We start from the raw sequence: 17,941 nt of genomic DNA, 5'->3' as shown, positions 1-17,941 counted from the left end.
TTTTATAAAGGGAAATAAGTGTTGGTTAGAATGTGGAAGAATTACAAACCTCACACGTTACTGGTGTAAAATGTGGCAGTCACTTTGGAAAACAGTCTGGCAAATAACCTAAGCTCTCAATCAGGCTGAAATCAAGGTAGCAATGTTACTCCTACAAAGCCCTTTTACAATTCATGTCTCCTACCACCTCTGGTTTTGGGCAACTACAGATCTGCTTTTCCATATTTTTTCGTATTTGAATTTTATAGAAATTAGTATTAATCATTTTTCTCTTCATCAAACAAGGATAATAATATGTATTTGACAGAGTGAGGTAAGAAACCCAGATAATATGTATAAAGGCTCCAGCACGGTGCCTGGCACAAAACAGGCACTATTATTAATAGTGTAATAATTCCTTCTAGAAGAATTAAAAGTTTCTAAGACACTGCTGATCCTTTAGTTTCTAATGTATATGCATTTCAGGTATTTATTCAAAACAGGTTCTGAAAGGGAGAGAATTGTTGGGCATTAAGTATCTCTGAAGAAAAGACAAACAGTACATAAAGGGTCAACTGATGTTTAGGGGAAATTATTCTACCGTAGTTGAACGTTAAGAAATTATATGTAGGCTATAATGTTTTATTTGAGTGGTGGTTGCCACTTTGTTCTTGTTTTTTTATCATAGCTCACATTTAGCAGTCACATATGAGCTCCTGCTTACCAGTCTGGATAGGATTCACCACTTGCTCAGGCTGGAAGCAAAAGCTTGTATTTTCTGGCCAGTTCTGGCTGTTCTGATATTCCTGGTAGGCCATTTTCTCTTCGAGGAATTCAGTTGGAGACCCTTAACATACAGACACAAAGCAAATTACTAGAGAAGAGTTTCTGTAAATTACTATAGGAAGAACAATACGACACAATCACATTTGGTTAACATCTTTGAGAAAATATTTTTAAATTTAAAAATAGAAAGAAAGCCAGGCATGGTGACACACACCTGTAATCACAGCTACTCAGAAGGTTCAGGCAGGAGGAACCCAAGTCCCCTTTCTCAAAATAAAAAATAAAAGGGTTGGGGATGTAGCTCAGTGAACAGCCCTGGGTTCAATCCTTAACACAGCCAAAATAAATAAATTAATTAATTGAGTAAGTAAGTATTGGAAGCCTAGATTGTTTTCTGTGGGAAGGAGAAGTGTTATCGGGGATTGAACTCGGGGTCACTTAACCACTGACTCACCTCCCCAGTCCTTTTTTGTATTTTATTTATAGACAGGGTCTCACTGAGTTACTTAACACCTTGCTTTTGCTGAGGCTGGCTTTGAACTCGTGATCCTCCTGTCTCAGCCTCTCAAACCACTGGGATTACAGGCATGAGCCACAATGCCTGGCTTACAAGTGTCTTTTTTAAAGATAGAAACTGATCATCATACTCCATCGATAAACATTTACAATGAATTTAATAAATAACCAAAGAACAAAATAAGTATGCCTTTTCTTAAGACACAACTTAAGATCAGGGGGAAAAGAAAAATGAAGCAATATATTTCTGATATATTGTCTATCAACTGAAATGGCAAAGGAGACTTAAAGATCATGCAGTGTGGTCCTGCATATTTATGTCTAAGAACCTCCAGAAGGTTTAAATGCATCATCTCCATTCCATCAAAGTCCCCCTTTACCCACTGCCTACTTTTGTTCTCTCTTCAAGTGTTATGTCTTTTTTTGTCCCTCCTTCAGCAGCAAGAGAGCAAACTTCAAAGAGCATTTCAATCTAAGTTCCACAGAGCTGTGGTAGAATTGGGTTAACTGTGTGCTTTAATTTCCTATAATACTAATGTAATTACTATTTCAGCAAACATATAGGGCCAATTTTTTATAGGTCACATTTATTTTTAGAAAATGCAAAGAAGAAATCTGAAGGCTGACTGAAACAACAGAGTCAAGCACTGGGTAAAATTCTTAGGAGAAACAAGAACGAATCCACTGATGATTAGGCAGCTGAGTTAACGGGCCCAAGAAATGTAAAACAATTCTTAAAAATGTAGATTAGGGCTTTGCATCCAAGTTTTCCTTAAATTTACATCCTTTTAATACTTTTTTACAAATACAATATCTTTACTTTGTTTATTCTTATATGGTGCTGAGAATTGAACCCAGTGCCTCACATGTGCTAGGCAAGTGCTCTACCACTGAGCCACAACCCCAGACCCCTTTAATGCTTAGTCTATTTTCATATCTGTTGTTTTCTAATGAAGAAAAAAATTAGAATTGTTCATGGGAAATTAAAAAAAATTTTTTAATAAGAAATATCAATAATAATTACCTAATTTTATTCTAAATGGTTGACAGGCTGCTTCTTTATGAACAATATTTATGCTGCTCATAGTTTATATGCTACTAACAAAGGAGAAATTAGTGATGACTTCTATTTCATACTCCCGCTACTTTCCTTATCTGCTTTCTCAATGGTAACTTCAGAACACTGGAGTAGAAAGGACCCAAAGGAGTAAACCCATACCACATTTGTCCCAATAATTCATTTATGTATTTAAATATTTTGAATCAGGCACTGGTGAAAAAGCAGCAAAAATGAAGAAAAACCCTGCTGTCATGGAGTTCAGATCACCCCCATCACCACTATAATTATATTGTGCTTATACACTATGGAAGAAGTGGTATTTGTGTAGTTGAGGGTTTCTGATGATGCAAGTCTCTGTAAGCCTCAGTTTTCATATCTAATACCTGCTTTACCTACTTCATAAAGGTTGAAAGGGGATATGTTAAAGTACTCAGAAAATTGTGACAAACATGGTAAAATTATTGCTAATCCTACCATTAGTATGGATTATAGGGGATAAGCATCTACAATAGCAGGTACTAAGTGCTGCTACTGGGGTTTAAAGAATGGTCACATGATATGGTCATGGGATGATCTAGAAATACTTCCTGTAGATCAGAACATAGCTGAACCTGAAAAGACAATTAGAAGGCTATGGACTTTGAGCTGGGAGTCGGTGGAAGACACACAGTGAGCATAGCAAAGTATCTGTTTTTAAGCCCATGGGCATGAATGGGAAAATAAGGAGCATACCATTTTGGCTGGAACACACTTATGGAGGACAATAGTTCTTCATAAAGGGGAGCTAGAGGATGACTAGTGCTTCACAGGCCAAACAGAGTGGAACCCAAGATTTGTCTATCTGCATTCCCTAAAAGAGAACCAGCCCATCTCTCTCCAGGTGGTCCTAGTGTTGTCAATCATGGTATTTTGCATCCATATCCAAAGGAATGTACTTGTGATACAAGCAGGCCCAAAGTCCTTTGCAGAAATTTGAACCATAATGATATATTTGGGCTGCCAGTGGCTATCTTTCCCATTGTTTTTTCTTTTTTGATGAGGGAGGGGGAAGTAACTGGGGATTGACCCCAGGGATACTTTACCACTGGGCTTCATCCCCAACTCTTTTTGAGACCTTCTGGAGAAGGAAGGTGCAGGTCTGGTATTCAGATGTGAGAGTCTGCAGATTTCTACTTTCCAGAGTGGTGCTGTAGCTTGAGTGGCTCTGTCTAAGAGGCTACATTCAAAATAGACAGCCTCCAGCTATCAGTACCATTAATGAACAGGTTTGACAGAGGCTCATTCCCATATCTGCATTCAATGATGATGACCTAGATTTCATTCTTAAAACTCCTTAGCAAAGGCAGGCAAAGTACTTTATGATAACGATAGCCTTCAGAATAAGTGTGGGATTTTTTTTTTTTTAAAGAGAGAGTGAGAGAGGAGAGAGAGAGAGAATTTTTTAATATTTATTTTTTAGTTCTCGGCAGACACAACATCTTCATTGGTATGTGGTGCTGAGGATCGAACCTGGGCCGCACACATGCCAGGCAAGCGCGCTACCGCTTGAGCCACATCCCCAGCCCGGATTTTTTTTTTTAAATAACACAATTGTACTCTGCTCAGAGTCTATTTCAAGGAAAGAATAAGAAGTGTAATTCTAAACAAGAAGCAATTTACACAATACAATGGAAACAACCCTTACTTTCACCATCAGTCATCCTTAGATACATTGGTTTTCCTATGAAAGCAGAAGTGAGTGGGGTGGGGGTGGCGCACGACTGTAATACCAGCTACTCAGGAGGCTGAGACAGGAGGATCAAAAGTTAGAGACCAGTCCTGGGAATCCAGAGAGATCTTTTTTCTCAAAATGGAAAACTGAAAAGGCGGGGCTGGGGTTATAGCTCAGTTGGGAGAGTGGCTTACCTTGCATACACAAGGCCCTGGGCTCAATGCATGCATAATTTATTTATGCATAAATAAATAAATAAATAAATAAATAAATAAATAAATAAATAAATAAATAAATAAATAAGGGGCTGGGGATGCAGCTCAGTGGTATACTGCCCATGTTCAATTACCATTACCATAAAAATGAACAAATGAATGAATGAATGAATGAAAGTAACTTTGGAGTTGACATGGCTCTTATTTCCATTAAATTGAAGGCATTTACAGAAAGGCAAATGGCTAAAAGTTTAAAATACTCATTAATCAAATAACATATCTATGAATCAAAGCCAGGACTAATTCCATCAGAAAACATTGGTATCAAGTGCAATACAGACCAATGGATTTTAAAATAACATACTACAAAAAGTACACTGAGGCTTGATGCAGTGGCTCACATTTATAATCCCAGCAACTCGGGAAGCTAAGGTAAGTGGATCACAAGAGCAATGCCAGCCTCACCAATTTGGCAAGATCCTAAGCAAAATTCAGTGAGGACCTGTCTCAAAATTAAAAAGGGTTAGGGATGTAGCCCACTGGTAAAGTGTCCCTGGATTCAATCCCCAGTACATTCTCCCTTTCCATAGACCAAAAAAAAGTTCACTGATAGGGTTTCAAATTCTACATTGCAAATAACCTGTAATAAAACTAGCACTTGTCCAGTTTTATTGTCACATCAGAGAATATCCATAATTACCTTTAAAAAAAATACCAAAACATTCCTCCTCCTAAACTGCATGTATCAGTCAATCCAAACAACATATTGTAACACAATTGCAGAGGCAATTTTCAAATATGAGAATCCAGCAATGATCTACTAAATTACTCATTACATTAAAGAGATTTAGAAAAATGTAAAACACTACTACTCTTCTTACTATTCTCTCTCTCTCTCTCTCTCTCTCTCTCTCTCTCTCTGGTGGTAGTACTGGGATTGAACCCAGGGGAGCTCTACCATTAAGCTATATCCCCAGCACCTTTTATACTTCTGATCTGCTTCAGTCTCCTGAGTGGCTGGATTTACAGGCATGGGGGGAGGAGAAGAAAGAAGGAGGAAGAAGGAGGAGGAAGAAGAGAGGGGAGGAAGGGGGGAGGAGGAGAAAGAAAACTTAAATTGAGGCAGAAGATTAAGTTCTAGTACTAGCTCTTTGGAGAGACCTTAGTTAATCTGTTTAATCCCTCTGAACATGTAAGGGACACCTTAGTTTATTACTGCAGAGATAAGACAAAAGTGACAAGGAAAACTGATATACATCTGTATCTATGTTACAGAACAAAAAATAAATCAATTGTGTTATCAACTAGTGATTTTAGAAAAGCAAAAGTTCTTCCTATATTCTTTCAAGTTTTCTGCAAATTTGAAATTATTTCAAATTAAAATAAAAATACTTCTATTTTCTAAAAAATAAAAAAGTGACAGGAGGAAGCTAACTCCTGGTTTAGGGCTGTAGCTCAGTGGTAAAGCACTTGCCTTGCATGTGTGAGGCACTGGGTTCGATCCTCAGCACCACATAAAAATAAATAAATAAAATAAAGGTATTGTATACATGTACTACAACAACAACAAAGAAAGCTAATTCCTTTCTAATCCTCAACCAAATCTACTTTTTATAATTAGAATTTAGTACTGATACTAAGGTATCTTTGTCCACTTTGCAGACACACAAACAAAAATAAACAACAACAAAAAATCACTAACCTCTCCTAATTTGAAATTAATAGGATTTTATATCACTAAGATAGTTTAAAAAATGAGTTCAGAGCCCTAACAATACTTAAAAACACAGGCACTGAAGCAGTCTCCAGCAGGAAGGACATGAGGCCTTAGGATTATCAATTTCTTTTTCACTGTCAAACAACCCAGCATGTTTGTCTTTGAAATGTTCTAAAATACCACACAGTATGCCTCTTTTGCTTCAACCAGAATTTCTGCCAGATGCTTTCCAGAGTAGATGTAGTTGAAGGATGCCACCATGAGGCAGAGGTGTTTACCTGTGAACACCACCCTAATTGACTCCCATGATGACTGATTCACTATCATATTGGCACACTATTTCTATTTCTAAAAAGTGTCTTGGTCCTTTACTGTCTGGTAAGCATGACGACTGGGTGCCAACCATCCCTTCTCCATCTTCATATTCCCTCCATCTAAAATATAACCTGTCCTTTTATAGAAAATGGTATTCTTCAATTGCTTTTTTCCTCTACCACAAACTTATACCTATATCTGACCCCTTCATTACTTCTTTGCTTCCTATTTATAAAGAAAGGTATAACCCTCCCACCATCTTTATTTCTTTAATCTGGAAAAAATGCTAAACAAGAGAATATGTAAAAAAATATATTATTCTCCTTTCCAAGGAAAGAACGAGTACAATATTCCCTTTAATATCACAATTACCACCCAGTCCTCCAAATCCTTGGATTTGCTTTTCCCCTACCCCCTTCTCTCTTCACTTCTCCGCCAGTGGCTAGGAACACAGTTAAACCTCTGACACTTTCAAAAACCACAAACAAAACCCAAACAGTATTTTAAAAAAAAAAAAAAACCTTATGGATTAAAAGAAATTTAATTTGCTTTTGATTTTGAGATGGGTGTCTTGTTGTGTTGCCCAGTTTGGACTCCAATTCTCTGGACTCACATAATCCTCTTACTTCGGCCTCTCAAGTAGCTGGGAGTATAGGCCTATAGAACCATACCTGATTGAAATTTAGATTCTTAATTTGAATAAACTAGTTTTTCTTTTTTATTTATTTTTTACAGGCAAGATCTTATTATGTTCACCAGGCTGGCTGAGAACTTTTGAGATCAAGAGATCCTCCTGCCTCAAGCCTTGTAAGTAGTTGGGACAAGAGGTATATACCACCATGATCAATTAAACCAGTTTGTTTATTTATTTGTTTTTGGTGCTGGGGATCAAACCCATGACTTTAGCAAGTGTTCTACCACTGTTACCAGCCACTTAAATATTACTTTAAAAACAAAACAATATACCTGAGGAAAGTATTGGTAATTTGAATAGTGATATTATGGTATTTGATATTATAGAATTGGTGTGTATATGTTAATGGTACTATAATTATGTTTCTTAAATGAATTTTTTTAGAGCACATACCTCAAAGATCAAATGATATGCTGCCTGGGATTTACTTCAAAAAAATATGCAGGGGGCCGAGGATGTAGCTCAGTTGTAGAACAGTTGCTTAGCATGTGCAAGGCCAATGATTCAATTCTTAGTACAGGGTGAAAGGTGATGGGGAGGAGCAAGGGCAGGTTAAGATGTTGAGTGAGGATCGATGAAATCAGATTGACCACAGAAATCAAACTATGTACTAGAGTCTCTCTTCCTCTAATCTGACTCGCCTATTTTTTTTTTTTAAAGAGAGAGTGAGAGAGGAGAGAGAGAGAATTTTTAATATTTATTTTTTTTAGTTCTCGGTGGACACAACATCTTTGTTGGTATGTGGTGCTGAGGATCGAACCCAGGCCCGACGCATGCCAGGCGAGCGCGCTACCGCTTGTTGACTCGCCTATTTTTAACATAAAATATGTTTATGTTGCCTGACACCTAGCAGGTACCTGTAAATGGCTGTTGAATGCAAATGCTTGTAATTTGGAGGAAGAACATTTCTGGAGATAAAAATACAGACTAGAATTCTTCCAGGTTTTTCATATAGATACAACCTATAAATGAAGACTATTTTTTGTAATACTTTTATTCCATTGATTTTATTCACATATTTTTGCTGAATATTAAAATATTATAATTGAGATGTGTGTGGTGGCGCAACCTGTAATCACAGTGGGTTGGGAAGCTGAGGCCGGAGGATTGCAAATTTAAAGCCTGCCTCAGCAATTTAGAAAGGCTCTAAGCAACTTAGTGAGACCCTGTCTCAAAATAAAGAAAGAAAGATAAACAGATAGATAGATAGATAGATAGATAGATAGATAGATAGATAGATAGATAGATAGATAGAGCTGAGGATAAAGCTCAGTAGGTAAGTACTCCTGGGTTCAATCCCCAGCACCCCCCAAAATAAATAAATTCGGGGCTGGGGTTGTGGCTCAGTGGTAGAGGGTTCGATCCTCAGCATCACATAAAAGTAAAATAAAGATATGGTGTCCACCTAAAACTTAAGAATAAACATTTAAAAACAAATAAACAAATGTGCATATATGTACATATGCATAAAATAAATATGTAATAAACGTATATGCTTTTTCTAAACACCCACCACTATAACACAATAGAAATATTAAACTAGATTACTCAAAGGCTTAAATTTAGACAGAGCAGGTCAAGACACTTGAGAATAAAGTGTCAATAATTAGGTCAAGACAGAAGACAAAATAAACCAGGACTACATATATATGACATAAGGCATAGCGACTCTGATTAGAGGAATATAGAAGCTAGGCTAGGCTCTTTTTTTCAGACTAACTAGATATAAAATAATCCCATAATGTCAATAACTCATAATGAACATAATTCAAAATGAATCAATTTCTACTTTCATGTTCTGTTAAACAAGTTATATGTATGAAAACATTTAAATTATGAAAGTAGTTAATATGTTCTAGGTTTAAAGTCAGAAAAATTGTTTATTAGTAGCCACAATTAAATTCAATAATGGGCTGGGTGCAGTGATGCACACCTGTAATCTCTGAGACTAGGGAGGCTGAGGCAGGAGGATCACAAGTTCAAGGGCAGCCTGGGCAAGGCAGTCAGACCCTGGCTCAAAATTTTTAAAAATTAAAAAGTACTGAGGATGTAGTTCAGTAATAAAAATACCCCTAGGTTCACTCCCCAGTACCACCAAAAATAAATAAATAAAACAAAATAAATTCAACTGCTTAGAAACCACAAAAGGATACCAAACTGCATTCTTGTCCATAACCATAATTAATGGCTTCTATTCACTTTATCAATTTATTCCATGCAAGTACAGTTATTGACATTACAGCTCTAAAATGATGAAAAATCACTTTCAAAGTAGGGCAAATTACTTAAGCATATTTAATATTCTCATTATAAAAGATTATTGGGACACTTAAATATACAATAATCAAGAAGGAAACTAATGTCCAAAAATTTACTCTTTTCCTGTTTCTGATTTTCTCAGATTCCGAAGGCTTTCTTCACACTCTGATAAGTTTGTTAGCAACTGGGCATGGGGGAACATATCTGTAATCTCAGTGACTTGGGAGGCTGAAGCAGAAAGACTGCAAATTCAAAGTCAGAATGGGCAACTTAGTGAGGCCCTCAGAAACTCAGGGAGAACATGCCTCAATATAAGAAATAAATTGACTGGGGATGTAGTTTAGTGATAAAGTGCCTCTGGATTCAATCCCCAGTACAAAAAAAATAGACGACTGCCAGCAAATGAAGTGGGTCCTTGAAGGGTCTTGGTTGCCCACCCTCTTCATATCCCTCTACCTCCTGACATGGAGCTAGATATATGGACTGATCCTCCACCCAAGGTGGCACAAAGAGTCATCAGCTCAGTATTGGTTTTATCCTTTGTCCTCTCACGAAACACAACCTTATGCATGTTTTTTTTTCCTACTCTACCTCATATCCTGTTATTATACAAAGAGGCAGGTAAAGCTAGAATCCTAGATATAACAAACCTGTGCAGCTTTGCTGTACTATTACCTAATAAAAGGATAATACTACAAGTAATGATGCAGTTTTTTCTCTTTGCTCTGAAAATAATGCAATAAAAACATAAGTAATATTTTAAGTATTATAAGTACTAAGTACTTAATATTTTTTATTATAAGTATTGTAAGTATTAAGTACTTATAAGTACTATTATAAGTATTATATATTAGTAGTTGGTCATAATATCTTTATTTTTATTTATTTATTTTTATGTGGTGCTGAGGGGCCATCCAGGGCCTCAGGCATACAAGACAAGCGCTCTACCACTGAGCTACAACCCCAGCCCACAAGATCTATTCCTTTATATTCACTGATCAGAATAACCCATTCTTTGGAAGAGGGTGTTAATGGTACATGCAAAAAACACACTAAATATTAAGAAGGAAGAGTCAATCAATGCCCTAGAAAGTCATCTTTTCTTTTTCTTTTTTTTTAAAAAAAGTTCTTTTCTTTTGCAGTACAGTACTAGGGATTGAACCCAAGAAAGCTCCTATCACTGAGCTACATCCCCAGCCCTTGATTTTTTTATTTTGAAACAGAGTCTTGTGAGCTGGGTATGGTGGCACAGTCCTATAAATCCCAGTGACTTGAGAGTCTGAGGCAGGAAGAGTTCAAGTTCAAAGCTGCCCTTAGCAATTTAGCAAAACCCTATCTCAAAAATTAAAAAAAAAAAAAATTAAAAGGCCCAGTGGTTAAGCACACCTGGGTTCAAACTTCAGTGCCAAAATAATAAATAAATAAATAAATAAATAAATAAGTAAATAAATAAAAGGGAGAGAAATAGGGTCTTGCTGAGTTGCGGAAGCTAGCCTTGCTTATAATCTTTTGCCTCAGTCTCCCAAATTAGCAGGATGACAGGTACCCCACTAAATATCCCACTAATGTTGCACTGTGCCCAGCTGATCAATTTAACCAAATGAAACAAAGACATTCTTTAACTATGACCAATTGGAATTTTACATTTCAATTGACTGACCAGATCCAATTCCAGTTTTTCTTAAAACTAAACTGAATAAAACAAAGATACCAACTCTTTAATGTTATCTAGGGCTGCATTCCCTTATTCGTTCAACTATCACTTAACTACCCATTTGGGTTCTAGGAATAATGCAGCAAATAAAAAGGATAAGAATCCACAGCCTGAGACAACTAACTTTCTAAACAAGTAACTTAAACAGCCGAATGTCAGGAATGAGAGAGTATCCAGCTCTACTTATGCTAGCTAAACTGTATCTAGAGATTATGTTTTATTCTAAGCCTAACAGCTTTAGAGTGTCCAGACAGTGTATCATTAGCAATGTTTTGTATTTCAGCTCCAAATCTACTCTTCACTGTTCTATTTGTAATAATGAAACTGGACCCTCTAAATATTTTTCTTATGCCTAGGGTAAGCACTGGAGGAATATTTCAGGAAGAGATTTCTTTCCATTTCCATTATATTTTCTTCCCTTCTTGTTCCTGTGGTGCTTGTCTGGTATGTGGGACACCAATTAGTGTTCCCTGCCCCAAGTCTCACTGGCATCCCACAAGTGAGGAGCAAGTTCTGCTATCATCTCTGCAAATTTCCAATGAGTTTCATTATTATTACCTTCCTAGGGAGTTTTGTGGGAAACCCAGCAAGCATTCTCTCTTGTTAGTCTCAGTCTGTGGCATCTCAGGGACTTCACACTGCAGTGAATTCTAGTTTTAGCTCTGAATTTCAATCTGGAGTGGGCTTGTTCCCCAGGTTCTCTCTTGCATACTTGGGGGTAAAGTAGTCGTAGCTCTTCCCTGTTTTTGGTTTTCTTATCTTCAGAGTTCTTTTTCCTTTTTTTTTTTTAATATTTATTTATTTTTTTTAGTTCTCGGCAGACACAACATCTTTGTTGGTATGTGCTGCTGAGGATCGAACCCGGGCCGCACACATTCCAGGCGAGCGCGCTACCGCTTGAGCCACATCCCCAGCCCCTTCAGAGTTCTTTTTAGCTCTTAGTAGTTCATCTATCACACTAGTTAACAACTTTTTACATTAGCTTTCCCTAGTTCAAATTACTCTGTTTCTGTTTCCTGAACTGTACTAAAACACAGAATTAGTACCAAAAACAGGCTGTTCCCAGGAGAAAGGCTTAAATCAAAGGATATGGCAATTGATTTGGTCATACTATTGAGTTTAAGTACGAGCTAAGCTAAGCACCTTGCCAGTGAGAAATAGGATGCCAGTAACCCATGGTATAGTGGTAACACAATTAATCAAGGCCTAGGGGGACAGAAACACTAGCATCCAGAAGGAAATAACCTGTGCATGCATGCTGTCTCTAACCTAGAGTAATGAATGATATACTGGCGAAAACCTGGAGAATATAGGTAGAAGTAGATTTTAAGGATGTTGGTCCAAGGAAGGTAGAATATAATACTACATTGGCCATAACTTGACAATGTGAATGCACTTACTGAAGATTCCAAAATTAAATGTATTAGCTTATGCAACTGGAGGAAGCTTTAACAGTTCAGTTGGTTCACTAAAATTTAGGACTTGAGAATAAACTGTGTTCAATGGGGTACTGATGCCAAAGGTTTTCTGGCTCAAATAGGGAATCTTAGATAGAAATACTGGAATGGATTTTTTTTTTTTTTTTTGGTAAAACAGGGAATCTTAGATAAATTTTATAAAAGGCCAGATGTAAATATTTTAGGCTTTATAGGCTATAAGGTCTCTATCACAACCCCAGTATGACCATGGGGGATGTTACCACTTAAGTAAGTTCCCTGATTTCAAAAGGGATTATGGTGACTGGGGATATAGTTCAGTTGGTAGAGTGTTTGCCTCACATGCACAAGGCCCTGAGTTCCAGCACCACAAAAACAAAACAAAACAACCCCCATAAATCAAAAGGAATAATGTGGTCCTAGAATTGCAGAGGCGAACTGGCAGCACTTAATCACAAAGACAACGTAGGAAATAAAGACAGTAGAATTGTATCAGTACTTGGAATGCCCTTGGCAGCAGTTAATGATAACCATGTTCCACAGGCAGCCTACAATGATACAAACAGATCAATCTGTATAATTGGAGGAAGGAAGGTAGGCAGACTCTGGCCCTGGTAGGAAAACTCTGATTTGAGAATCAGAGTTGAAACTAGAGTTCTTTCTAGTTTTCAAACCCATATCAATTAGTTAACCAAGATCCACCTGATGAAAGACAAGTATTTCCATAAATACAATCTAGGACTCCTTATCTAAGCTTCACCAAAGGCCATTTACATGGATGAATGTGGAATAGAGAAAAGGAAACACCCAAAACTCTGGGAGATTAAGAATTCTTAGGGACCCAAATGCTATAACCAGTCAAAGGGAAGACTTGAGGAAGTCAGGTAATAGACAAAATGCTTATTACAAGTCCAACTCACAGTGTGCCCATTTGTACAATGGACCTACTTTGTTCCTGGATTGGCAGAATTCTCAAATTGGCTTTCTGACTCAATAAATCTTTATAACAAGAAGGGCAAAGTGGAAGCCCATAGAACTTCCCCTCCCTAAACTAAGATATTGTGCCAGAAGCAATACAACATCACTAGGAGAATTAAATCAGTTAATGCTACCATCATACTTAAAAAACAAAACAAACAAACAAAAAAAACAGGAGTGGTGATTCCTATCACATCCCCATTTAACTCACCAGCAGCTTGGCCCATGTTGTGAGATGGATCCTGGAGAATGCCTATAGACTACCATAAATTTAATCAGGTAATGATTCCAATTAAAGCAGATGCCCCAGATATAGTAGTGTCTTTACTGCTGCAAATCAACATGGGTTCCAGCACTTGATATACTGCTACAAATTTGACTAATGCCTTTTCCCAAAAAACCAATTTGCTAGTACCCCAGAAGCACTTTTACATGCCTATGGTTCTTGCCTCAGAACTACATCAATTATGCTATCATTATGATAGGAGAGATCAAACACAATGGCATTACAAAAACAGTACACTAGTTCACTACATTTCACTGTGCTAATTGGGTTTGATGAATAGGAAATAGCAAATAGTCAGATGCTTTAGGAAGATATATACAAACTAGAATATAACCCCCCCCCCCCAATTTAGGAATCCTTCATATTAGTCAAGTACTTGGGGATTCAAGGTCTGAAATTTTCCTTTCAAAATGAGTCAGTTGCTACAATATGGTACCAACAATTTAAAAGGAAAAAAAAAAAAGATATATCTTAACCCATATACAAAGTTATAAGGCTGACAGCTTATATTGGGACCAAAAGAAGAGATGACTCTGTAGCAAGTTCAAGTTGCAACTAAATTGCTTTGTCACTTAGGCCTTACAGTTCAATAGACCCAATGACACTTGAAATGTCCCTGCAAATAGGGATGTTTAATGAAGCCTCTAGCATACAAGATTAAGAGAATCACAGCCCAGACTCATAAAATCTTGAAGGAAACCTATGTCTTCTACAGATAACTATCCACCTTTTAATAATTTGCTTCAGGCTTGAAATTGGGTATTGATAAAGACAAAATGCCTAATTATGGGGCATACATAATGTAGCTTTGTGGTCTGAGCTTCTCAGCTAAAAAATGGATATTATCCAAACAACCTTCTCTAGTTGGGCACGTGCAGCACCAAGCGAAACAGTATGTAATAGCCCAAATTCAAGAAGGTTCACAGATATGAGTAAGTCATATAGTGGGTTGCTCAAACTTCTTCAATAGACTTCTATTGCACTGCTTCCTCTCCAATAACCCATGCTGACAGCCTCCTGAGAATCCAGATGACCAGCTGACTAAGAAAGGGGGAAAAAGAAAATCCAAACTTATGGTTTATACATGAGTGAGTATAACATGCTGGTGAAACCTGAAAGTGAAAAGCTGTAGCACCATAGCACACTTGAAGGTAATAGTGAAAGTGGTGAAGAAACAATGATTGCTTTAAATATTTTCTCTTTGTTATATTTTATTTGTAAATGCTAATTACTTTCTTTTTTCCTTCTAATTATTTTAAGTTGTTGAAGATCAACTTTGTAACTCATCTCTTTGTAATAGAATATTCCGTGAAACTTTGATTCAAGGAGTGATAAATATGGCCAGCAATGGAAACCATGATATAGGAACTGAGCAACTCTTCGTTTTAGGGAAAGAGTGAGGGATTCTTCATTATAAGATAGACAACTTCAGCGGCTTCCTTGCTACATGAGAACTCAAATGGTATACAGGAGTATTTGGAAGATAAGTGGGCACAAATATAAGACTGTGCCAATAATTACTTGCCTCTCAACTCCAAATCCAGTCTTCATTACCTTGTTTGTAATAAGGTGGACCCATAACCATTTCTCCAGTTGGCAGGAGGTTCAGCTTAGTGGAAGGCACTGAAGAGGGGTCTTTCCCTGGTTCCAGTGTGCTAATTCCTTGCTTCCACAATGCTCTATTGGTGTGAGGGACGCACAATAGCGCTTCACCCCAACAAGTTTTAGTTGGCACTACTGCAGATACCTTCCCAGACAAGTTCTTGCCATACTCCAAAATGGCTCAGTAATATCTCTACACACAGCTTCCTGTTTGCCTACCTTGACTGCAACAATTCAGCAAATACCTTCAGCATCCAGCGAAGACCTCCAATATATGAAGATTGCTTTTAGGAGCAACTTCAAACTTTGTTTTTAAATACCTATCTTAGGGGGCTGGGTATGTGGCTCAAGCAGTAGCGTGCTCGCCTGGCATGCGTGTGGCCCGGGTTCGATCCTCAGCACCACATACCAACAAAGATGTTGTGTCCGCCAAGAACTAAAAAATAAATATTGAAAATTCTCTCTCTCTCCTCTCTCACTCTCTCTTTAAAAATAAATAAATAAATAAATACCTCTCTTAGCCCTACATGTAGTATCTGCTGCCAGTATTTGCTATTTCTGATTTGTCTTTCACCATTAATAGTTAAATTTCCTAACTTTTGAATTACCACTTGGTTTTTGTCTTTTGATCAGAACCTGACTAAATGGAAATTAAAAATGAGATAGTTTAAATTCACATAATATTAAAGGAGGGGACTGGGTTGTAGCTCAGTGGTAGAGCACTTGCCTAGCACATGTGAGGCAAATAAGTAAAAGTTGTCCATTGACAACTAAAAAATATTTTAAAAAAGGGACAAATTGAGGTTTTTTTTAATTCAAAGAAATGAATCAGAAAGCACACATTAATCTCTAAATGTTTAAAACATTAATCTCTAAATGTTTAAAAAGTTATCAAGTGCAAGAGAACATACTGTATCTTCTTTGCTCAGGATCAACAATAGCAGCAGCAGTTAATAGCATATGGCTTCTTTATTTTGCAGCAAGACCAAAATACTAACTTATTAACCAGAAAATAGAATTCTTCAGTGAAGAATTCTGGAGAGTCTATGCTAATACTTAAATTTACAACTTACACAACTTTGCATCTTATCATCTCATTTAAATTGTTTAAAGTCTATGAGAGGGCCAGCCTTACCAGATATTTGCAGTCCAAGTCCTAAGTTAATTTTCTCACAAAATAAAACATCTGGGCATTACAGCACACACCTGTAATCCCAATGGCTTGGGAGGCTGAGGCAGGAAGACCACAAATTCAAAGCCAACCTTAGCAACTTAGCAAGACTGTGTCTCTGAATAAAATATTTAAAAGGGCTGGGGATGTGGCTCAGTAGTTAAATGCCCCTGGGTTCAATCCCCAGTGTCAAAATATACATAGTCAAAATATACAATATATATTAAAAAAATATATGTCAAAATATACAATATATATTAAAAATACATATATGTATTTATATATCATCCCCCCCCCAAAAAAAAACCCTCTTCCTCTGTATGCTTGGAGTTCACTTTTGAAGTTTTGCTCTCTAGAAAAAGAATATTTGTTTCACAATGGACTAGATATGCTCTAGTTACAGCCAATTAAAATAATGTTATACAACCACTTAAGTAGGAAAAGAGGCTGATGGCCAAAAAGAAAATTTGAGCAAAAAGCATATACTGAGTCAGTATAGTGTTGTACACCTGCAAACCCAGCAACTTGAGAAACTAAAGCAGTTAAGATTGCAAGTTTGAGGCCAGGCTCCACAACTTAGCAAGACCTTACCTCAAAATAAAAAATAAAAGGGTGAGGAGTATAGTTTCAGTGGCAGAGTCTTCTGAGTTCAATCTCCAGTACTGAATGGGGAAAAAAAAATAAAAGTATATACTGGGTTGGGCCTGGGCCTGTAAGGCCTAATATGGACATTAATCGCCACCCTAATATTACCTTACATTTATTAACTACCTTAACTAGGTTACAAAGCCCTGAAATATTTATTACTTAATCCAAACAACTCTGTGTGTTTGTGTGTGTGTTGCTGGAGATCAAACCCAGGGCCTTGCTCATGCTAGGCAAGCACTGAGCTACAGCTAGCTATAGCCCAATAATTATTTTATTATTAGCTCTCTTTTGTGTAGGACTAATCTTAGAGCTCAAAGAGGGCAAATAACTTGCTCAAGAGACCAAAGCTAGTAGATTGTAGAGCTAAGCCTGCTCTTCCCATGGATTTGTCAAATTATGTAATTTTACAAGGAGAAACAGACATTTAACAAATTATTCATTCAACAGTTACTGAGTACCTACTATGAACCAGACATTGTACTATCTGCTGAGCCAAAGCAGTGACCAAAACAAAAATTCTTTCTCAAATTATGTGTATCTATCTCTGTAATACCTATCTTCTTCTAATGGAGAAAGACAACAAATACTATAAACAATGAAGCTGCATGAATTAGAAGCAACTGACAAAAAACAAATGCCATGCAGAAAATTAAAGCAGAGAAATAGTATAGAAGAATGGAAAAGGTATAATTTTAGATACAATAAAGAAGCACTCACTGATAAAGTAGTGAATTATGAGTATATGAAAGTGAAGAATATTCCAGTCAGAGAAAAAACTAGTGTTCAGAGCCCAAGACAGGGACCCACTTGACTCATTCAAATAACAGGAAAAGAACACCAGTGAAACAAGATAA

The 17,941-nt window shown here is 36.9% G+C and overlaps 1 protein-coding gene and 1 long non-coding RNA gene across 24 annotated transcripts in view; one reads left to right on the top strand and one right to left on the bottom strand.

The window, feature by feature from the left end:
- LOC120891480 (uncharacterized) overlaps window positions 1-16,103 on the top strand; it is a 54,392-nt gene extending 38,289 nt beyond the window's left edge. The window contains exons 2-3 of the long non-coding RNA XR_013434271.1: window positions 7,035-7,106; window positions 14,927-16,103. This is a non-coding gene — a long non-coding RNA (uncharacterized LOC120891480). The remainder of the gene's footprint in view (window positions 1-7,034; window positions 7,107-14,926) is intronic.
- Map4 (microtubule associated protein 4) overlaps window positions 1-17,941 on the bottom strand; it is a 170,648-nt gene that overhangs the window by 59,690 nt on the left and 93,017 nt on the right. For 21 of the 23 annotated variants that reach the window (XM_078037938.1, XM_078037940.1, XM_078037939.1 and 18 more), the window contains exon 4: window positions 704-826. The exons of the other annotated variants lie outside the window; for them this stretch is intronic. In XM_078037938.1, coding sequence (XP_077894064.1) covers window positions 704-826 — 123 coding nt within the window. The remainder of the gene's footprint in view (window positions 1-703; window positions 827-17,941) is intronic. 23 annotated transcript variants of the gene reach the window in all.

The sequence above is a fragment of the Ictidomys tridecemlineatus genome, chromosome 2 (assembly GCF_052094955.1).
Source record: "Ictidomys tridecemlineatus isolate mIctTri1 chromosome 2, mIctTri1.hap1, whole genome shotgun sequence".
Lineage (NCBI taxonomy): Eukaryota > Metazoa > Chordata > Mammalia > Rodentia > Sciuridae > Ictidomys > Ictidomys tridecemlineatus.
Note: the sequence above shows the minus strand (reverse complement) of the source record. Positions and strands in the feature narration are given on the sequence as shown.